The sequence below is a fragment of the Candida tropicalis genome (genome assembly GCF_000006335.3).
Source record: "Candida tropicalis MYA-3404 genomic scaffold supercont3.5, whole genome shotgun sequence".
Taxonomy (NCBI): Eukaryota; Fungi; Ascomycota; class Pichiomycetes; order Serinales; family Debaryomycetaceae; genus Candida; species Candida tropicalis.
Window position 1 is genome coordinate 95554 of NW_003020057.1, and position 23721 is coordinate 119274.

A 23721-nucleotide genomic window follows, 5' to 3' on the forward strand; every position below is an offset into this window, starting at 1 on the left:
TTGTAGTTGTTGTACGTTTTCTCCTTTATCCATTTGCTGTTGTTGTTGTTGTTGCTCACCTTTTGTTTCCCCTTTTCCCTGTTCCCTTTTGTTTTCTGGTTTTCCAATCCTTTGTTTGTTTGAACACGCACTCACTCACTCACTCACTCACACAAAATTTAATTAATTGATTAATTAGTTACTTGGTGTTTTCTTGTTCCTATTTACTATTTTTTTTTTTTTTTACTTTATTCATAGTTATATATATACTACTTAGTACAGATTTATCAATATTATCAATCATGGCTAGTCGTGAATCTAGATTAGAAGCAGAGAAATTGGCTATTATTCAGAAGTCCATGACCAGGGGAAGATCGTCTTCCCCAGGTAGAGGTTCCCATTCACGTTCATCATCAATAAATCCAGATGATTATGATAAAGATTTAAAATGGTCTATAACTAATCATGACCCTCTGGAAAGAATAGTTAACTTGTCTAAGCAAGAAGGAAATAATGAAACATGGGAGAATGAATTAAGTGAAGAAGAACATATAAGTGATGACGATAGTAATGAGAAATTTCAATATGATGATACTGGTAATATTTTACCAAACTATGCTTGTCAAGATGAAAAAATTAATGAGATTAGTAATATTTTGGAAAATTCCAATTTGAATGATAATGCCACAATTAAACGTTTAGAAGAATTGACAGCAAGTGAAAGAGCCATGGCTGCTGCTAGAAAAGCTGGAAGTAAAATTGACCAAGAAGTATTAAATAAATTGGCTAATGACAAGCAGAAATTAATTGGTGCTAATTTGAATTTAGATGAGACTAACCAAGATGCATTTTCAAGAAGACAAAAATTGGAAAATTATCAGGCTTATAGAAAGAAGATTATTGACCAAGAAAATGGAATTAGAAACGGTTCGGCGTCACCAACAAGACATGAAGATGGAGTCAGTCCAGAAGGAGGAGATGCATTTATGGCACCTTATACATCTGCAGTTGAAGATAAATTAGATAGTGAATTTGCATCCCAGTTGAATGAAACTATACAGGAAGGTCCAGTGGATTCAAACAAATCACATTCAAGAGTGATTCAAACAATAACAAGAGGTAATTTCTTTCAATTGGTTAACCCTAAAGTTAAACCAAAGATGTTTTTATTATGTATGGACTTTTCTCCTGAGTCTATTTTTGCATTAGAATGGAGTTTAGGAACTGTTTTAGTAGATGGTTCTGTTTTATTTATTGTCTGTGTTATTGAAGATAATGATACCAACCATCATTTGAAAGGAAACACCACCAATGAAAATTCTCGTGAACAAACCAGATTGAACATGTTGAACAAAGCCAAGCATCAAGTATTGAACTTGTTGAAATTAACCAAGTTGCAAATCCATATAGTAATTGAAATCATCCATCATCCAATTCCAAGACACTTGATTTTAGAATTTATTGATAATTTACAACCAACTTTAGTTATTGTTGGTTCTAAAGGTCAAAGTGCTATCAAAGGGGTATTATTGGGTTCATTATCAAACTATTTGGTTACTAAGCTGACAGTACCGGTCATGGTTGTTCGTGAGAAATTAAAGAAGATCAACCGTTTCAAGTCAGGTTCATCTGTATTCTCTAACAATATCAAACCATTGACTTTATCTGAAGCTAGAATTGATTAGAAGAAAATAGAGGAAATAATTCATTTCTATTGTGCATTTATAATTCTTTACGTAGTTTTTTATATGTTTGCTTACTTTGCTTTTTTATGTATATATACTCCTTATATATACGACGTTAGATTTTTTTTTTTTACTATTATTTTTACACTTTATATGTTTCTGTATTATCACTATACCTTGTTTTAAATCCTATTATACACTTAAAGAAAAACTCTTATTTATCTCTGCAGTAAAATCATCAATTTACTTATACCCACTAATATCACGCATCTATTTCTTAATACCACTTCTCATGTATCTACCGACAACAATACAATGGTCTCTTTCATAAGGTTCTAAGGTCAATTGTTCTAATGGTTTAATTCTTTCTTCTCTCAATTTTTGGACTTCTCTGGCGAAAACAGTTTCAGCATCAACAGTAGAATCAATACAGTTGGCTTTGATAGAAATAACAACTAAACCACCATCTTTCAAGAACAAATGGGAGTTCAAAGCAATAATTCTGGCTTGATCTGGTTGGGCAACATCAGCAAACACACAATCAACCATACCTAACAACATTCTGTATTTTTGTGGGTGTCTAGCATCATCAATGATTGGAATAACATTTGGTCTCTTTTTAGCCATACCAATCAATTCTCTACCTGGACGATGAGAGAATTCAACAGCATAGACAACACCTTCTGGACCAACAACATCAGCAACATGGGAAACAGAAGTACCGGAAGCGGCACCCAAGTACAAAACTTTTTTACCTGGAGCAATACCTAATTCATCAATACCACCCATAATACCAGCAGCCAATTTAGATCTGAAAGGATTCCAAACACGGTATTCAATCTTGGTTGGAGCAGCTCCTTCTTCTTTAGCTGGTTCTTCGACAGAAATTCTCTTTTCACCATAAACAGATTCACCAGGAGCAATGTTCTTGGTAACTAATAAATCTTCTTTACCTCTGGCAATGAAAACACCAGCATGTCTATGTGGTTCAATAATAACTTTGGCACCACCTTTAGCACCTCCTCTGGCACCACCTCTTCCACCTCTGGCACCTCCTCTAGATCCACCTCTTGGACCACCTCTTCCACCTCTGGCACCTCCTCTAGCGCCACCGAATCCACCACGGCCACCTCTGGCACCTCCTCTTCCACCTCTGGAAGCACCGCCGAATCCACCACGGCCACCTCTTGATGATCCACCTCTACCTCTTGGAGCTCCGAATGCCATTATGTATCAATAGTTGTATATATATATATATATGTAGTAGTTAGTTTTTTATAATGAATAAAATAAAAACTAATTGCTTAATTCAAAAACGAAATGGTGAAAAATTAATAAAAGTAAGAATTTTTTTTTTTTTTGGGAGATGGGATTCTGTGGAAAAAAAAAATTTTTCTTTGTTCATTTGATGAGCGATTTGTTGCTCTTGTATTGGTGTGAGGGTGTTATCACGTGAGACCAAATTGAACCTTGCGTTTTTCAAATATTGATGATATAGATGTGTTATTCATGGATTATGGTGCCTATAGTTCAGTTATTGATATTAAAAGTGTATAAACTGTTAAATTATAGGTAAAATATCTTTTTTATGTAAAAATTTTGAAATTTATATCTTTCTTAAGCACCTTAATTGTGTGTTAAAGGTGTGTTTATTATAAATTTTATCAAATATTACCATTTACTCCATAATCTGTTAGTAATACCTTTCTAATTATTTGATATTTATATAAATAGGATTCTATTATATACAATTCTTAAACAATATCATATTTGTTGCTAACAAAATTAGGGTGTATTTGAAGATTTCATCATATAGTAGAGATGCCCATCGTGCGGCTCAGAAATTCACGTGAGTAAAAGTATGGGGAAATTATATATAAAAAAAAACACATAAAAAACACCAACTTTAAAACCCCACAAGTTAATTTGAGAAATAAAATGAAAACTATTTAGAGTACAAAATGATTAATTTGATTATTGATGATAATAGAATTCGGATTTATGGTTGTTATTAGATGTATATGTTCTTATTATGATTCCATGTTAACTGTAAAGGTGTTATTCATAGGTGGTAACAATGGAATACATTCAATTATGAATTCGTTTATAAAATCAGATATATTCAAGTCATCTAGGTCAGTTATTCTTATAGTATTTGTAGTACTTGTTATCAGACAAATATGAAAGAATAGGTGTTTAAACATCAAATGAGTGATATTATGAGTTGTCGTGGTAGATGGTCTCAGATTGATTAAAACAGCCAAAGTATTATTAAAACTCTTCAAATGTGAACTTGGAGAAATGGTGTTTTCATTATTCTTTTGGCATTGGTATTATTATTCTTAACTGGTAGCATTTCTATGACATTGGTCGTGTGCATGTGCAAACACCAATTTTTCGCCAACTGTAGTATCTGAAAGAGCACGAAAAGGAAAAAAAAAAAGAGAACGAACAAAGAATAAGTATTGTTCGCCACCACTTGAACTGTTTCAAACTATCCATTTTTCTTATTTACATAATACATATACAACAATGGTATGTTATCACAAGTAATCTTCATTGGTAAATTCAAGTTCAAATATTTACTAACATTGATTATATATAGTCATTAAGAGCTGTTCCCAACGAACAAAAAGAATCAACTGTTAACAGTACTAAATTTGGTCAACCAGCAGAACATGCACCAGGTTTGCAAGATAGCTTAAGAACACAAGAAGGTCCGTTAAATATAGCATCAAAGATAAATAATCGTCATCCATTGGAATCAAGAGTAAACAATTGGGAAAAAACTCAAGAAGAAAATAGAATGGAGTCTTATAGACGTATATTTGGTGCTGGTGCTCCAATTAAAAGAACGATGGATTTAGAAATAGTTGAAGCTACTTCCTTTAGACCAAGTTTATTGGGAGGTGTTGATTCTATGCATAAAGATATCTTGATGAATAAAGATGCAAGTGTTGATTGGGAAGATGTATACCCAGGTGGATTCAGTAATGGTGATAATGTGAAAGATTTCCACAGTGAAATGGAAAGACAAATGGGAATTTAACGGTAAGTAAAGATATTATTGAATTTAATATACTTTAGAATAACGAATGATTGCAATAAATTGTAGATTTTGAAGTATATCAAATCGATATACAGTTGATGTAATTTGACAACCCCAGTCATAATGGATCAGATAAACTGAACATTGTAGTATATTGATTTCTTTTAATAACTAGAATAGTTTAATTCAGAGTACTTCTAATAGATGACCAGGGATAGTTATTAATCATTCTGGGCGTGTTTTGTGCTATATATATATATCATGTACTGTAGTTACTCGGAATTACATGTAAATCGCTACAAAAATTGGAGCAATGAAAAATACTGAGACGTGTATGTGAGAACAGAAAAAAGAAAATTGTGAATCAAATTTACAAGCCATTGATTTATACTGTACAAAATGCGTTGTACTGTAGTTGTAGTATGGGAGATGGCACGCATTTTTTATTAGCAGGTTTCTCAATGGAGCAAAAGAAAAAGAAGAAAATTTTTCTTCCTCTATTTTTTTTTTTTTTTTTCCATTTTTCAAAACCTGACTTCTTGCATTCAAGTCACCAACGAAAAAACGACCCAACTTCAACTTAAAAGAAAGTAAACCAAATAATAATAATAAAAAAAAATTTTTTTTATAAAACCCCAGGCAAGCAACTCCTATCATTTCATCTTCAATTTAACAATGTACTCAAGAACCCGTAAATCACAAGAAACCCCTGATAATGGGAATATCGACGATAATAGTACTTATAGTCAACAGTTTTCTCACAGTAATCAACATCATCACCACCATCATCATCATCACCATCACCACCATAACCAACATCATCACACGAATACCATTCCAGCTAACAAAGATGGTAAACGTTATACAATGAATGAGGTGTTCCAAGTCTGGTATGATAATAAAGACCAGATTTTAAATACTGAAGTGCCAGTCAGTTCTGATGAGCCATACAAGTTGTCAAAACCAGAACAGATTTACCATTTAGATTTGCAATCAAATTCAAAGGAAAATGATGAGTTACCTAAGGAAACTACTAAAGAAGTGACTGAATCGTTAGATAAACTTGCCATTGGTGGAGATTCGGAAATTGAGAATGTTACCCAAGGTAGTGGCATTGCATCTATCCAAACTACTGCAACCGATCAACCAGGTACTGGTACCGGGACTGGCATTGGCACTGGCACTGGAACTGGCACTGGAACTATCCCGTCATCAATTGGACAAGCTCCTCCTGGAATTGACCCATTACCAAAAGATCTTCCAAGTGTTGAATCCAAGTTTAGACCGCTTGTTACTTCTGATAAAATTGAATGGTTTTACATCGATCCGTCAGGTAATGAGCAAGGTCCATTCAATGGGGATATGATGCAAGAATGGCTTGCTGGAGGGTACTTGAATCTTGACTTACAGATCAGAAGGAAGGAAGAGAATGGGTTCAAGACTTTGAGAGAATTGTGTGAAAGTTTACTGAACTATGTTACTCCTTTCAAGATTCCATTACCAGATTTGACTACAGTCAATAACAGCGGAAGTCAATTTTTCCCTAATGATTTGCTGAGCAACAATTTCCCACCATTCCAATCAAATTTGTTGTCCTCATTGACTGGTAATGTTTCCCATAGTAACATGTCTCAAGGAAATTTGTCTCAGACTAATTTGTTTGGTAACGACTTTATGAAATCTGATCCATTCTCCACTACTTCATTGGCACTGGTTAATCAAACCACTACTCAAGGCTTCGGTAGCGCAACCGCTTTTGGAATTGACACTTTCAATCAACAGCCGTCTACCGGATTAGATGCATTCAATCATAACTTGAGCTTCCCATCCATGCCATCCATCTTGCAACAACAAATTCATCAACAACAGCAACCAACATTATCCAGGGTTAATAGTGGCTGGGGTGTAGATACTGCTGCATCCTCTATTTTGCAATCAAACAGTAATCCTCAAACTCCAATTGGCGGACATCCTTCATTACCAAGCCAAATCAGTCAACCAGTTCCAAATTCCCCTTGGTTACCTAGTGCTGTTGTTCAATCTCATTCCCGTGTGAGTTCTCCATTTACTTCCACCACCAACTTAAATTTGGTTGGTCAAGAGCCATTGGCTGTTCAGCACGATGCTGAAATTACAGGAGGTGTCACTTCCATTCCTGGATCTTCTATTACTGCTATTTCTGGAGACATCGCTCCTCCACTCGAAGATCCAGTATTAGAGGAAATCCACAATTCTGTTGTGACTGACTTTTTAAGTGATGAAGAACCGAAACACGTTGAATCACGTAATAAGCATATTCCATCTGATGTTGCATCTCCACCCGAAACTGCTGCTGAAGAGCAAACATCTCAAACTAAAGCTATTGAAGAAAAAGAAGTTGAAAATGCTGCTAAACCAGTTAACTTGAAACCATCTGCTCCTCCAGCTTTAGCACCATGGGCTGCTCCAAAACAAACAGCCCAAAAACCTGCATTGACTTTGAAAGAAATTCAAAGAATTGAAGCTGAGAAATTGGCTGAACAAAAGAAAATTGAAGCCCAGATTAAGAGCGAACAGGCTGCTAAAGCTTGGGCAACTGCTGCTGCTGCTGAGAAACAAGCCAAGGCAGAAAAGGCATCTGCTGTTTTACCGTCTACTTGGGGTAGTACCACTGTTGCTCCAGTTACTAAAACTTTAGCTGAAATTCAAAAAGAAGAAGCTGAGCGCGCTAAAGCCAAATTAGCTGCTGCTGCTGCTGCTGCTGCTTCTACTTCTGCCGTTGGTTCCGTAAATGCTGCAACTAAGCTCGGTTCATCAAACGCTTCTTTTGCCAGTGCAGTTGCTAATTCTGTTCCAAGAGATGATGGACCAGCCTGGACCACTGTGGCTTCTAAAAAACAACCATCAACCCCAGTCACCAAAAAATCGACTATTAATGTCGCTACCACATCAGCTTCTAAGACTACTCCTCAATTGTTACGTTCTGTTTCTGCAAACAAGCAAAACACTACTTCTGTTAATGCACAAGGTGTAAGAGAAGATTTCTTGGTCTGGGCTAGATCAAACATGACTAGTTTGTATCCTACTGTTTCTAAAGAAGATTTATTGGATATTTTCATCACTTTGCCTCCAAATTCATCAGATTCTGCATCATTAATTGCTGAAACCATTTATAGTTCATCAGCTACTATGGATGGTAGAAGATTTGCACAAGAATTTTTGAAAAGAAGACAGAAAGTCGATCAACAAATTGGAGGTGGTGACCATGTTTCTTGGTCCGCTGCTATTATTTCTTCTGCTGACAAAGTTCCAACTGTTGATGAAGATGGTTGGAGTACCAGTCTGAAATCTAAAAAGAAGAATAATAGAAGAAATTAAATACATTTTATAAGTGCAAGTTCCTCTTTGTGAATAGGATGGTTGTAAAATATAGGAAAATAATATTAACAGAATAAAAAACAATAATAAAAAATAAAAAAAAAAAAAGAATGCTATCTTTAAACATATTTACAATACTCAAATCTATTTGATTTACTTTCTTTTTTAAGTAGATTTTAAAATTTCACCTACTACTCCGATATTTTCTTTGGGTATCATTATAACCCCAGATCTAGCCATTGATAAATAATATAAAAGTCCTGTGTCACTAAGTTTACTTGCTAATCCAGCAACAATCCCAGTGGAGTTTATCTCCAATTTAGATAAATCAATACTAATAGGGATAATTGTATCCAGAAGAGATCCCATAATATAGGGAGACTCAAAACCTAATTGTGATCTTAGTTTTCTTGATCTTGGTAAAAGTAATGAACACTGAGTGTCAGCTTTAGTTATTCCAAAAAACGATGGTATACAATTTGTTGCTGATAGGATCTTGCAAGCTTTAAGAATAGTATTATGGATATCACACGTTCGAGACCCTGTAAGTAATAGTGGATTTCTGTAGTTGATCACAGGTTTAATTCCTTCTTCGTGAAACATTTGAAAAGTCTGTTTTTCTAACAACTGGGATCCCTGTTCAAAATTAAATTCAGTACCAATTGGTGATGATCCCCATGCCGGGATATAACTATTTGAAATATCCAGAAATTCGAAATTCTTTCTTCTCAATATGCTAACCACCCTATCTTTCAAGACATAAGGAATTAAAACAACATTGTTGAAATAACTTGAAATAAAGAATAAAGAAATATTATTCTCTGATAATGGTTTAGTCAATTCTAAAATCCTCCATGAAGCATCTGTATCACCATCAGAATCAACACATAAACTCAAGTAGGTTTCTGGTAATAATTGTACGTCTTTGTAATTCAATTGGGAACATACCTCAACTGCTTGCAGGAAACATTGATTCATAAGCTTTTGGGAACAAATGACAGTACATTCTTCAGGAGTTAAGGCAATGTGGAAAAAATTATCTTCATCAGATTCTTCTTCTGGTGGAGTAGGTGGAGTTTGAGGGCATAGTTTACTTGAATTATCAACTGCACCTTTTGTGAGAAAATCACTATCTGTAAATGTGTTACTACCACTACCACTACCACAACTACTATATTCATTAAGTTCATCATCTTCACTGATATCATTATCATCCGCAAATTCACTGGATCCACCTGATTTGATCTCGATAGACTTGTATAGTAGTTGCTGGATAGAACTGACAAATATCCAATACTTATCTCTAGATATCGATAGTATGGATAATCTTGTAGGGTTAAGATGGATTTCAGTACTCATGACTAATAGCTAAATCGTTCACAATATTGGATGGTTTTCCCTAATAGAGATATCAAAAAAAAGGGGAAGAAGCGAGCTTTAATAGTGAAAAAAAAAAAAAAAATAACGCTAAAAATATTTGAATTAAATATAAGGGATGAAACAAAATAAAATAATAATAAGAGAAAAAGAGGAGTATTACATATGTACCAATTCAGATTGTCAAGTAATAAACAATACATACATTATATTTAACCTGTACTATCTTGGTCTCCCGCAAATAATGAGTAATTTATGCCACTATTTCTCAAGATAAATAATGTGGAGAATGCAAAATGAGTAACCCACAACGCACAAAGAAAAAAAAAAAATCTAACCATTTCTACCTGAGTCACACACATCCATTATCTGTAAAAATTAATAGTAATTGCAATTAATTGATAGCCATCACCAAGTAAATATCACCTAGATTATAAATGATTTAAATATTATGATACTTATTAAATAGCGACGCCTTATACCTTGCCTAAAAGAATGAATGCATAGTAAATAACTACTATGCTTTTTGGTAACCAACCCCGAACTCATTAATGAATTGAAATTTTCAGGTAAACGTACATATTCTTATAATTTTAAAAATGAAGAAGTGAAGGAGATGATGAATTAGAAGGTATTGTGCAATTGTGGTTGAATAAACAACCTCAAAAAGTAGCCATTGTAAATCATATATCTATACAATTTCTATGTACACGTTGGCTTGACGATCAATGAATGTCTTAATGTTATTTCCTTTTTTTTTTGTTTAATCTATTGTTATCTTTTTAACAATGCGGATTTGCAATGAAAACGAATAAAAAAAAAAGGAGAAGAATTCAATTCAATTAATCATCTAACCAAACTGAGGCAATGATTAACAGATTTCATCATCTAGTTATCATTCCGAGATAAGACTAAGTTTCTCTGCAATAGAAAACAAAAAGTAAGTCACAATACATTACAAGCTAAAAAAAAAAGACAAAATGATTAATCCTATGAAAATAAAAGTTTACCAAAGGTGGAAAACGGATCATAAACTGCGAAACTTTTCCAATTGAAATGCTAGATATCCCCTAATTTCTGCCTTTCATAAAATGTTTCATATAATTCAATAGCTTCTTTCTGCGCTTCAATAGCACTTTCGATAAATATCTCCACGCTGTTTCTGAAATCGTCAATTCTTTCATATTCAAAAGTTTCCAACTCTACTTTGATAGTATCACTAATCTTCTTAAAGCTCTGTTCATACGCTTCAGTCCTTTGTTTCAATTTATCTACCTCAAAGTTAAGCTGTTTAATCTTATCAACCTGTTGTTGTTTGCGAGTCAATTTGTCTAATTGACTCTGCTTCTTATTCAACTCTTGAGTAAAGTTATTCAACTGTTGATAAACATTTAATCTGGTATCGAAAACAAAATTTATTGAACCAATAGTCCGGAGATATTCTTCAATAGTAAATCCAAGAGTTAAATGGTCTTGCAAATTTATTCTATCAAGATTGTCCTTTATCTTCAGTTCAACTTCACTGAAGGCAGATAAGAGGTCACTAGTAACTTTCGAAATCTCCAAACCTGATAATTCATCCATTGTAGTTGATATTTCATCCAAAATTCCAATCATGTCCATTCTTTGTTGACCAATGAGTTCAATAGTTTTATAAAATTGTTTCAAGTTATACTCTAAATCATCAATGTACTGTTTCTTTGCAATAAAATACTGATCTGGTTCTGTGACCTTAGTAGACATGGAAAATAAGGAACTCATGAATCCACTTGAAGCACCGGACGCAGCTGCTGCCGCAGAAGTAACAGCAAGATCTTCGCTTCTGTCAAGATATTCACTATTTTGAGCAGAAGCTCCAGAACCAGATACTCTTTCCCTCTCCTTTGACTCATTCGCAAAATCCTCACTTGTCAAAAACATCACAAAGTCTGAATCGTTGGCCAATACTGAAATATTGCAAATTTTATTCAACATTTTTTCCAAGGACAACCGTCTATTCTCAATAAAATTTTCATTAAATCTTCCAATGTAGGTCTGTTTAGATGGTGGTGGCGGAATAATTCTTCCTGGATGATTATTCTGTAATTGATGATATATCCATCTGAAATCCTTGTATCTTCTAGTAACCTCGGTTGTTTCAGTAGCTGGAAAATAATTTGACTCCAAGTTCTTATTTTTAGTTTTGATTGTATAGACTATATGAACTGTGGTGATATCCCCGACTTTCATTGGATCTCCGACAGCTATTTCCAATTTATTTGCGTGTGGGTCAGATTGTTGATTAGACCCTTTTTGCTTCTTACTAACTGTCTCTTTATCCAGTTGACTATCATCCTTGTTATCTATCTCATAAAGTGGTGCCTCTGTCTCTTTAGCGATTGCCTCAGACGCTGTAGTTGAATTTGACTGTGCTGCTTTCAATTGTGATGTTCCCTCGCTAGTTGTTTCTATACTTAATGGACCCAACAGATTTGAGTTATTTTCATCCATATGTTGTACATTAACTTTAGCACTAAACTTTCTTGGACGTGTAGCCTTGAACTTTGTAGATTTTACTGTTGTTGGTCGACTTGGTGATTTCATATCTCCTCTTGATTTGGAGATTCTCAATGGCGAAGCCCCTTTATCATTGAACAATGAATCAGATGCTAAAAGTTTTTCAGGTGATTTAACAAGTGAAGATTCCAAAATATCACTATCATCAATACCACTAGTCAATTCTGATAAAATTTGAGTGGAATGTTCTTTATTTTCCTCCTTTTTTAATTCTTTGGCTTGTTCACCAACGGCGTCGTACTCAGACTGTTGTGACCTACTAACATCATCAATATCTGCCGGTGTTTCTTCTTCGTCTTCTTCTTCCTTCTCGTCTTCTTCGTACGTATCATTATTATCAGTATCTCGTTCGTTACCAAAACCTAATGGACTTGCAAAAGGATCTTCGATAGTGAGAGAATTAAATTGATTTGACAAAGGCGAAACAATTGAATGATGCAAGGAGGATGTAGTTCGTGTGGTTGAATAGTCATCCTTGTTATCATTCGGTGATACAGCATCATCCCATACTGATCCAGTTAAATCATCGTTATCCATAATGTTAAATCCAATACTTGTGATATTATGTTACTTGACTCTAAATCGAACCTTAACCAATCTCTCACTCTCGTCCTTTTTCTCTTTTTTTCGTGTCAATGTAATAAATGCTTGCATTTTTATTTTCTTTTGCCCACTGAACAACTCAAAAGAAAAAGAAAAACAAAAATCACCGATTTTGCAAACTGTACACGACTGGTTAAATACATATAGCCAGTTTGTGAATCGAACTCAGTGTAATGTATTCAAGGTAAAAAATAATACTCTGTCAAGCGCGTAGTGCATTCAACGTGGCCAAAAAGATTGGTTTCGGAAAACTTTGAAAGTTACCGAGGTAGCACATCTGTTAAAAAATGATTTTTTGGACGTGTACAACTCAAAATATTGAAATTTACATATTGTTATGGAGCGATGAAACAAAGCTGAATTCAGTTCCAAGACGTTTTTTTTATTCCTATAGTTTAATATCAATGTATAGAACCTAAAATTACTAAGGTGAAGATAGTGTTGAAGAAGTTGGTGAATATTTTTTGGGAGTAAAAGTGTTGCAAGATTTTACTTGAAACATTTTGTAAAATTCTCAAGAAATTTCTCTTCTTTATCAAATTTTGTAAACAACCTAGTTTAATCAATCCATACTATTTCTACATATTCTATAAAGTTGATTCTTACCACAATATACCTAAAATTACAATTAATACATATTACTTAACAATACTCGTTGTTTACTCCCAACTCAATTATTACTGAACATCTGCACGACCACAAGGATCTTGCAACCGCGCAATATATTTTAGAAAAAAACAACATAGATTTCCCAAACTACAAAGACGTTTAACATGACCAGTTTGCAACCTTTTGTTTACCTTTTCTTATTTCTTATTTGCTTATACAAAGAAATACCCTTCTTTTTTTTACAACACATTCATTCACTCCTTAGAAAAAAAAAAGTATAAATAGAGGCTGTTATTCCCTTGAGTTTATTATCGGTTTCAAGTTTTTCATTGCTGTAGAAAAATTTACTTAATCTCTTAGTCAAGCTGAAAATGAAACTCAATTTTTTATTTGTTACTTTCTTGTGCTTTATTTCCCCAGTTTTTAGTTGTTTATACAATGTTTATTTGTATGTCAAGTCCAACGATAAAGATGTTAATGGGGATTGGTTGTATCCTGTTCGTGAAGGTAAAGGTATCAATTACTTTTTCTTGGGTTCACAGAACCGTGCCAAAAAGTTAATTTATGACGACAAGAATAAGTATATCTATGAACAAGTTGATTCTCACACAAGATGGTATTATCTTATTAATAAGAATATTTTGCAGTTGTCCGGAGGTAAACCTTACAAAGTAAATATTAAAAATGATGGTGAATTAGACTTTGGTGGTGATGATAATTTATGGGCTGTTAAAAATATAAAGGATCCAGCTAACCATTCAAAGAATAATTACGCTATAGTATATTACAAGAATAGAAAAGATGTCCCGAAAGGTGCAAAGAAAGTCAAGGTTTATGCCAAAAAAGCCTAGTTTTTAGTTGTGGGCCATAACCCAAAAAAAAAAAAAAAAAAGAAAGTTGATATACATATTTGTTTTGGATTTATATACGTGAACTTGTTAAATATATTGGTATCTACTTTCAAGAAGCCAAAGAGTTACTCTTATTCATTTCTAGTGAAATTGATAAATGCCAATCTTGTTTACTATAAATCACATGAACAATCTACTGCATTAGCTATTTGAAAAGAAAAATACCACCCAACAGATGCTACACTAATATAATACAATAATCCAGATAAAACCACTCTCTTTTATTTGACTACCTAAGCACTTAAAGGAACATTTATTATCAAGAATATAGCTTTTTCTAACAATTTAAATTTCAGCTCAACAAGTTTTCTCATTTACTAAATGTACATGTACAAACTTTAAAGAAAATAATAACATATATATTCAAGAATATATCGTAACCGAAACAAGAAAAGTAAAAATACTAACAAAATTATTTAGTAAATAATACAGAAAATTAAAAAAAAAAAGATAAACTTGGTATCAATTGAGTAGCAATACGCCATAACAATCACGAAAAAAATAATGGGAACCAGACGAAATAAGGAAAATTAACACAAGGGCAAAAGTCACTCAAATAATGAATGAAAACAACGAAAACAAAATAATTGAAAAAGTTGATACAACAGTGACTGAACCAATACCTTCATATGTAGAAATAGCTATAGAATGAGATGATATAGAGGTTGTTTCTTGTATCAACGTGAAAGAAGACATAGTTGTATCAGTAGATCCAGGAGTAGACCCAGTGCCAGGAGTAACAGTAGATCCAGGAGTAACGGTAGATCCAGGAGTAGACCCAGTGCCAGGAGTAGAAGCAGTGCCAGGAGTGACAGTAGATCCAGGAGTAGAAGCAGTACCAGGAGTAGACCCAGTGCCAGGAGTAGAAGCAGTATCAGGAGTAGAAGCAGTACCAGGAGTAGACCCAGTGCCAGGAGTAACGGTAGATCCAGGAGTAGAAGCAGTGCCAGGAGTGACAGCAGTTCCAGGAGTAGAAGCAGTACCAGGAGTAGAAGCAGTACCAGGAGTAGAAGCAGTACCAGGAGTAGAAGCAGTACCAGGAGTAGAAGCAACACCAGGAGTAGACCCAGTGCCAGGAGTAGAAGCAGTATCAGGAGTAGACCCAGTGCCAGGAGTAGAAGCAACACCAGGAGTAGACCCAGTGCCAGGAGTAACGGTAGATCCAGGAGTAGAAGCAGTGCCAGGAGTGACAGCAGTTCCAGGAGTAGAAGCAGTACCAGGAGTAGACCCAGTGCCAGGAGTAACGGTAGATCCAGGAGTAGAAGCAGTGCCAGGAGTAGAAGCAACACCAGGAGTAGACCCAGTGCCAGGAGTAGAAGCAACACCAGGAGTAGACCCAGTGCCAGGAGTAGAAGCAACACCAGGAGTAGACCCAGTGCCAGGAGTAGACCCAGTGCCAGGAGTAACGGTAGATCCAGGAGTAGAAGCAGTGCCAGGAGTAACGGTAGATCCAGGAGTAGAAGCAGTACCAGGAGTAACGGTAGATTTATAAGAGAGTATAGAATCAGAAGACAAAGTGTCTGTTTTTATGGATGATGAAGTCAAAGTCGAAATTGAGGATACCTTGCTCACAGTATCAGTATTAGTATCAGTTGGCTTATTAGTGTCAATTCCAGTTTCCGAATTTCTTGGTGTTCCTGTAGATAACCCAGTTTCAGTATCGAGTGTTGAGGAAGAAGATTTATCAGTTGAAAATGGAGAGTTTTCAGAGGATGATGTACCTGGTACCGAATTATGTGGAATGGTAGAATTAGACCAGTATGGTCTTGATGACGACTCAAGTGAACTTGAATAAATAGCTGATGAGAATGACAATGTTGGGTATGATGACTCAGTGGTAGATTCAACAGTAGTCTCAGTAGATTCAGTAGATTCAACAGTAGTCTCAGTAGATTCAGTAGATTCAACAGTCGACTCAGAGAACTCAGTAGATTCAACAATAGATTCAGTGGACTCAGTGTACTCAGTGGACTCAGTAGATTCAACAGTGGACTCAGTAGATTCAACAGTGGACTCAGTGTACTCAGTAGATTCAACAATAGATTCAGTGGACTCAGTAGATTCAACAGTGGACTCAGTAGATTCAACAGTGGACTCAGTGGACTCAGTAGATTCAACAGTGGACTCAGTGTACTCAGTAGATTCAACAATAGATTCAGTGGACTCAGTAGATTCAACAGTGGACTCAGTAGATTCAACAGTGGACTCAGTAGATTCAACAGTGGACTCAGTGGACTCAGTAGATTCAACAGTAGACTCAGAGTACTCAGTGGACTCAGTAGATTCAACAGTGGACTCAGAGTCCTCAGTAGATTCAACAGTAGATTCAGTGGACTCAGTAGATTCAGAGGAATCAGTGGCCTCAGTAGATTCAACAGTAGACTCAGTGGACTCAGTAGACTCAGAGTACTCAGTGGACTCAGTAGATTCAACAGTAGACTCAGAGTACTCAGTGGACTCAGTAGATTCAACAGTGGACTCAGTGGACTCAGTAGATTCAACAGTAGACTCAGAGTAATCAGTGGACTCAGTAGATTCAACAGTGGACTCAGAGTGCTCAGTAGATTCAACAGTAGATTCAGTGGACTCAGTAGATTCAGAGGACTCAGTGGACTCAGTAGATTCAACAGTAGACTCAGTGGACTCAGTAGATTCAGTGGACTCAACAGTGGACTCAGTGGACTCAGTAGATTCAACAGTGGACTCAGTAGATTCAACAGTGGACTCAGTAGATTCAACAGTGGACTCAGAGTACTCAGTAGATTCAACAATAGATTCAGTGGACTCAGTAGATTCAGTAGATTCAACAATAGATTCAGAGGACTCAGTAGATTCAGTAGATTCAACAATAGATTCAGTGGACTCAGTGGACTCAGTGGACTCAGTAGATTCCACAATAGATTCAACAATAGATTCAGTGGACTCAGTAGATTCAACAGTGGACTCAGTGGACTCAGTAGATTCCACAGTAGATTCAACAATAGATTCAGTGGACTCAGTAGATTCAACAGTGGACTCAGAGTGCTCAGTAGATTCAACAGTAGATTCAGTGGACTCAGTAGATTCAGAGGACTCAGTGGACTCAGTAGATTCAACAGTAGACTCAGTAGTGGATTCAATATCAACGATAACAACGGTATCAGTACCACCCGGTGGGTTGGTATACGTTATTGTAGTTTCAACAGATCCATACTCGGTGGTGGTGACCGTTGGATTTGGTGGGTCGATAATTACCACAGTGTCCGTACCACCTGGTGGGTTGGTGTAGGTGATGGTGGTTGGTTCAGAAACAGATCCATACTCGGTGGTGGTGACAGTTGGGTTTGGTGGGTCGATAATTACCACAGTGTCCGTGCCACCTGGTGGGTTGGTGTAGGTGATGGTGGTTGGTTCAGAAACAGATCCATACTCGGTGGTGGTGACCGTTGGATTTGGTGGGTCGATAATTACCACAGTGTCCGTACCACCTGGTGGGTTGGTGTAGGTGATGGTGGTTGGTTCAGAAACAGATCCATACTCGTGGTGGTGACAGTGGATTGTGGGTCGATAATTACCACAGTGTCCGTACCACCTGGTGGGTTGGTGTAGGTGATGGTGGTTGGTTCAGAAACAGATCCATACTCGGTGGTGGTGACCGTTGGGTTTGGTGGGTCGATAATTACCACAGTGTCCGTACCACCTGGTGGGTTGGTGTAGGTGATGGTGGTTGGTTCAGAAACAGATCCATACTCGGTGGTGGTGACCGTTGGATTTGGTGGGTCGATGACTACAACAGTATCAGTACCACCTGGTGGGTTGGTGTAGGTGATGGTGGTTGGTTCAGAAACAGATCCATACTCGGTGGTGGTGACCGTTGGATTTGGTGGGTCGATAATTACCACAGTATCAGTACCACCTGGTGGGTTGGTGTAGGTGATGGTGGTTGGTTCAGAAACAGATCCATACTCGGTGGTGGTGACAGTTGGGTTTGGTGGGTCGATAATTACCACAGTGTCCGTACCACCTGGTGGGTTGGTGTAGGTGATGGTGGTTGGTTCAGAAACAGATCCATACTCGGTGGTGGTGACAGTTGGGTTTGGTGGGTCGATGACAACAACGGTATCAGTACCACCTGGTGGGTTGGTGTAGGTGATGGTGGTTGGTTCAGAAACAGATCCATACTCGGTGGTGGTGACCGTTGGATTTGGTGGGTCGATGACAACAACGGTATCAGTACCACCTGGTGGGTTGGTGTAGGTGATGGTGGTTGGTTCAGAAACAGATCCATACTCGGTGGTGGTGACCGTTGGATTTGGTGGGTCGATAATTACCACAGTGTCCGTACCACCTGGTGGGTTGGTGTAGGTGATGGTGGTTGGTTCAGAAACAGATCCATACTCGGTGGTGGTGACAGTTGGGTTTGGTGGGTCGATAATTACCACAGTGTCCGTACCACCTGGTGGGTTGGTGTAGGTGATGGTGGTTGGTTCAGAAACAGATCCATACTCGGTGGTGGTGACCGTTGGATTTGGTGGGTCGATAATTACCACAGTGTCCGTACCACCTGGTGGGTTGGTGTAGGTGATGGTGGTTGGTTCAGAACAGATCCATACTCGGTGGTGGTGACCGTTGGGATTTGGTGGGTCGATAATTAACACAGTGTTCGGTACTACCTGGTGGGTTGGTGTAGGTGATGGTGGTTTGGTTCAGAAACCAGATTCATACTCGGTGGTGGTGACCGTTGGGTTTGGTGGGTCGATAATTACCACAGTGTCCGTACCACCTGGTGGGTTGGTGTAGGTGATGGTGGTTGGTTCAGAACAGATCCATACTCGGTGGTGGTGACCGTTGGGATTTGGTGGGTCGATAATTAACACAGTGTTCGGTACTACCTGGTGGGTTGGTGTAGGTGATGGTGGTTTGGTTCAGAAAACAGATCCATACTCGGTGGTGGTGACCGTTGGATTTGGTGGGTCGATGACTACCACAGTATCAGTACCACCTGGTGGGTTGGTGTAGGTGATGGTGGTTGGTTCAGAAACAGATCCATACTCGGTGGTGGTGACAGTTGGGTTTGGTGGGTCGATAATTACCACAGTGTCCGTACCACCTGGTGGGTTGGTGTAGGTGATGGTGGTTGGTTCAGAAACAGATCCATACTCGGTAGTAGTGACAGTTGGGTTTGGTGGTTCAATGACAACAACAGAATCAGTGCCACCTGGTGGGTTGGTATATGTGATGGTAGTTTCAACGGAACCATACTCGGTAGTAGTGACAGTTGGGTTTGGTGGTTCAACGATAACAACAGAATCAGTGCCACCTGGTGGGTTGGTGTAGGTGATGGTGGTTGGTTCAGAAACAGATCCATACTCGGTGGTGGTGACAGTTGGGTTTGGAGTTGGTTCTTGAATGACAAAGGTATCAACCGAGTCAGTAGAGGCAATGACAGTGGGTTGGTGTAGGTGATGGTGGTTGGTTCAGAAACAGACCCATACTCGGTGGTGGTGACAGTTGGGTTTGGTGGTTCAATGACAACAACAGAATCAGTGCCACCTGGTGGGTTGGTGTAGGTGATGGTGGTTGGTTCAGAAACAGATCCATACTCGGTAGTAGTGACAGTTGGGTTTGGTGGTTCAATGACAACAACAGAATCAGTGCCACCTGGTGGGTTGGTATATGTGATGGTAGTTTCAACGGAACCATACTCGGTAGTAGTGACAGTTGGGTTTGGTGGTTCAACGATAACAACAGAATCAGTGCCACCTGGTGGGTTGGTGTAGGTGATGGTAGTTGGTTCAGAAACAGATCCATACTCGGTAGTGGTGACAGTTGGGATTGGTGGTTCAATGACAACAACAGAATCAGTACCACCTGGTGGGTTGGTATATGTGATGGTAGTTTCAACAGATCCATACTCGGTGGTGGTGACAGTTGGGTTTGGTGGTTCAATGACAACAACAGAATCAGTACCACCTGGTGGGTTGGTATATGTGATGGTAGTTTCAACAGATCCATACTCGGTGGTGGTGACAGTTGGGTTTGGTGGTTCAATGACAACAACAGAATCAGTACCACCTGGTGGGTTGGTATATGTGATGGTAGTTTCAACAGAACCATACTCGGTGGTGGTGACAGTTGGGTTTGGTGGTTCAATGACAACAACAGAATCAGTACCACCTGGTGGGTTGGTATATGTGATGGTAGTTTCAACGGAACCATACTCGGTGGTAGTAACAGTTGGATTTGGTGGGTCGATGACAACAACAGTATCAGTACCACCTGGTGGGTTGGTATATGTGATGGTGGTTGGTTCAGAAACAGATCCATACTCGGTGGTCGTGACAGTTGGGTTTGGTGGTTCAATGACAACAACAGAATCAGTGCCACCTGGTGGGTTGGTGTAGGTGATAGTGGTTGGTTCAGAAACAGATCCATATTCGGTGGTGGTGACAGTTGGGTTTGGTGGGTCGATGACAACAACAGAATCAGTGCCACCTGGTGGGTTGGTGTAGGTGATAGTGGTTGGTTCAGAAACAGATCCATATTCGGTGGTGGTGACAGTTGGGTTTGGTGGGTCGATGACAACAACGGTATCAGTACCACCTGGTGGGTTGGTATATGTGATGGTGGTTGTTTCAGAAACAGATCCATACTCAGTAGTGGTGACAGTTGGGTTTGGAGTTGGTTCTTGAATGATGATGGTATCAACCGAGTCAGTAGAGGCAATGACAGTAGTTGAAGTGGTGAAGGTTCCAGTCCAGGGACTAGTAACAGTAGTAGTAGTATGATACGGTTCATCTACAATAACAGTAGCCGTTCCACCAATAGTACCAGTAATTGTGGTATAAGAAGTAGTAACTCCAATGTAGGAAGTGGTAGTTGTTACTGTTGGAATTGGAACAATCACTTCGATCGTTTTTGTGTGATCAACAGTCGGGTTGAAAGGCAATGTGGTAACAATAGTATTGGACTGAGTACCTGTAATAGTTGTAAGAACAACTACAGCACCATTTGAATCTGTGTCACTATTTGTATAGCCTGACCAAGTGACCGATTTCGTAATATCTTTTTGGGTAGATCCAGTACATTGATATTTTGCAGTATATTGTATAGCATAATCCGAAGATGGAGCTTGAACCAATGCAGCAATATATGGACGATAACCAGCTGGAATATTATTGAATGTTATTTGAAAACTTTTGGAAGTACAAGTTTGGGTATATGTAAAAGAATCAGCCGTAGTTGGCTTGTTCCAGGAATTTAAAAGATTTGTAATGTAAGCTTCAGCACTGGAACAATCAATCAGAAATCTGGAATTGGAAGATGAGAAACCAAGAGTACCAGAAGTGTAACCATTTGGACAATCTGGGAGAATTACAAGTGCATTAAGCTTGTTCAATGAAGGAACAACTCTTTGGAAGTAAAGGAGATCAGAAGAAGATCCAGTAGCTGCAGCAAAATAGGCTTGGGTACTGATTGATGTATCACCATCTTGGAAAGTAACAGTGTTTGTGCCAGCAGTGAAACAAGTAGAATCAGCAATATCAACAGAAGAACCAGAACCACCAACGTTAAATGCCAAAGGAATTGTGACTGTACCCATAGCTTCATGAACAGAACTTAACGAATCAGTAACAGTACAAGTCAAACTAGAGTAAGTAGTAAACTCTTCACCGGCATGAAGATCACATGTGGCATATGTAATACCATTGGCAGTCAAATCAACAGAAGTGGCAGACGTAGTGAACTTGAAGACACAGGGCATGATCAAAGTGAACGTATCACCTGGGGAAGTTGTTGTGCCATCTAACGACCAATCAAGCACGGCATTCCATGTTGGATATTGAGGACCTTGATAAGCATAATCACCAGCTTTATCCCAAGTTAAGGATTCAAATCCTATGAACACACCGGAAATTTCTTTAGCAACTGAAGTAGCAATGAATGTTAGCGACAATATTAAAAACTCAGAAAAAATCATATTCGATAATTGAGTAGTAAAATATACTAGAATAATGGTAAATATATTCTTTTTTCAAAAAACATCCCGACTAAATGAGCTGTATTTATAGAATATTCCCTAAATACAAGTCATTCGATAAACTCATTTTCTAAATTATAGCGATCTTCCAAGAACAATAGTAACCAAACAAAAATAAAATGAATCCCTCCTCAATATTGGTCATCACGCATTAGTGATACTGGGGGATACTAGTTCACGAGTTATGGAATACCAAAAATTGGAAATATGGAAATTTTATGAAGATAAAAATAAAAATAAAACTAAAAAATTCTTGCATTTTAGTAGTTTTGCAGCAAAATCATAAATATAAGCGCTTAATATTTCTCATTTTTCATCAATAAAATAACGACCGGGGTCCACCTTAGTTATCTCTGATAATTAAAATCAATTTCATATCGTGCCAATTGTTAACTAATGAGAAGAGTAGATAACAGCCAGATCAATAGATATAGCTTCCAATAAGGGTTCAGCTCCCAATAGTTTGTAGATAGTGTAACTTCTAGTAGTACCCCCATTTATTGTGTTAACCATCATCGCTGGGTATGAAACAAATACACTTATGTTTTTTTTTAACTCACAATAGTCATTAAAGGCTTTAAACCATGCATATCCAGAATGCACAAAGAATTATGTATTGGATATGAAACAGAATTGGAAGAAAGAACCGAATAGATGATGGATGATTTTTTCTTCTCCTTTTTTTTCTGGTTGCTTTTTTTTTGTATTCTTGTTGTTCGTGTTCTTTTTCGTAAATTCAGAGCAGCGCTTACAGTTCAAAATCCATCAGCTAATTAATATATGTGCCACTCTTGCTCACATAAAGGTCACCTGTTAAATGTAAGAATGAGAGCATCAATTTCTGCTAGTTATTTAGTCACACAAGGACGGTTTCTGAAATTCAAAGATCTACTTAAAAAGGGTATTAAAATCATAGAAAAAAATTAATATGTTGAGTTCCATTTGGGGTCAGAAGTTGAACGGTTTAGTGGCGTGGATGAAGAAGCCAAATAAACGAATTTATCACAAAGGCAAAGTCAGCTTCCATTCACATCTTCCATCGAAATTAATTCTAATTTAATGTAACCAACTATTTTTAGTACTATTTGTATACAGAGAGAGGGGGTCTCAAGTTTCCTATTTGAATATTCTTGTGTTTGTTCAAGCAAACGAAATTAAAACTAAATCAGCAGTTTTTACATGGAGTGTGGTTTATAGATTAAACCACATTGAGGCGAACCTGTAAAGCATGAACTAAAAGATATCTGTTCAATTTAAACTATACACTTACACACATATATACACACATATATATATACGCACACATATATATATACACACATATATATATACATACACACATATATATACACACATATATACACACACATACACACACATACACACACATGCAGCCAGGGACAACTGTCTTCGCCAATAAATAATTGTCAATACAAATTTTCGCACTCTTTGTTGTTACCCACATGGATGTAAACAACAAAGTGTTTTTTCGGAGCTCTCATAAACATATAGCCCGCTTTACCAGGTTTCAAATTTGTTTTGACACGACATAATCTGTAAAGCAAAAACCAATAC

General features: G+C 37.3%; 8 protein-coding genes across 8 annotated transcripts; 3 read left to right on the forward strand and 5 right to left on the reverse strand. All coding sequences in view use genetic code 12, as the record gives it.

The window, feature by feature from the left end:
* Positions 1–281: 281 nt before the first annotated feature.
* Positions 282–1664, forward strand: CTRG_03779 (Imp2'p; the record flags this gene model as incomplete). The annotated part of the gene is made up of 1 exon (XM_002549436.1): positions 282–1664. One exon carries the CDS (start codon positions 282–284, stop codon positions 1662–1664), a length of 1383 nt encoding a protein of 460 aa, XP_002549482.1.
* A 270-nt stretch (positions 1665–1934) lies between these two features.
* Positions 1935–2891, reverse strand: NOP1 (rRNA methyltransferase; the record flags this gene model as incomplete). The annotated part of the gene is made up of 1 exon (XM_002549437.1): positions 1935–2891. The coding sequence occupies one exon, from the start codon at positions 2889–2891 to the stop codon at positions 1935–1937; it is 957 nt and encodes a 318-aa protein (XP_002549483.1).
* A 2104-nt stretch (positions 2892–4995) lies between these two features.
* On the reverse strand, positions 4996–5370 carry CTRG_03781 (uncharacterized protein; the record flags this gene model as incomplete). Its single annotated transcript, XM_002549438.1, has 1 exon — positions 4996–5370. The coding sequence occupies one exon, from the start codon at positions 5368–5370 to the stop codon at positions 4996–4998; it is 375 nt and encodes a 124-aa protein (XP_002549484.1).
* An 18-nt stretch (positions 5371–5388) lies between these two features.
* Positions 5389–8070, forward strand: CTRG_03782 (uncharacterized protein; the record flags this gene model as incomplete). Its single annotated transcript, XM_002549439.1, has 1 exon — positions 5389–8070. One exon carries the CDS (start codon positions 5389–5391, stop codon positions 8068–8070), a length of 2682 nt encoding a protein of 893 aa, XP_002549485.1.
* Positions 8071–8235: 165 nt separating this feature from the next.
* CTRG_03783 (uncharacterized protein) lies at positions 8236–9429 on the reverse strand (the record flags this gene model as incomplete). The annotated part of the gene is made up of 1 exon (XM_002549440.1): positions 8236–9429. One exon carries the CDS (start codon positions 9427–9429, stop codon positions 8236–8238), a length of 1194 nt encoding a protein of 397 aa, XP_002549486.1.
* Positions 9430–10506: 1077 nt separating this feature from the next.
* Positions 10507–12540, reverse strand: CTRG_03784 (sorting nexin 1; the record flags this gene model as incomplete). Its single annotated transcript, XM_002549441.1, has 1 exon — positions 10507–12540. The coding sequence occupies one exon, from the start codon at positions 12538–12540 to the stop codon at positions 10507–10509; it is 2034 nt and encodes a 677-aa protein (XP_002549487.1).
* Positions 12541–13586: 1046 nt separating this feature from the next.
* CTRG_03785 (uncharacterized protein) lies at positions 13587–14066 on the forward strand (the record flags this gene model as incomplete). Its single annotated transcript, XM_002549442.1, has 1 exon — positions 13587–14066. One exon carries the CDS (start codon positions 13587–13589, stop codon positions 14064–14066), a length of 480 nt encoding a protein of 159 aa, XP_002549488.1.
* Positions 14067–19194: 5128 nt separating this feature from the next.
* CTRG_03786 (uncharacterized protein) lies at positions 19195–22086 on the reverse strand (the record flags this gene model as incomplete). Its single annotated transcript, XM_002549443.1, has 1 exon — positions 19195–22086. One exon carries the CDS (start codon positions 22084–22086, stop codon positions 19195–19197), a length of 2892 nt encoding a protein of 963 aa, XP_002549489.1.
* Positions 22087–23721: the final 1635 nt, after the last annotated feature.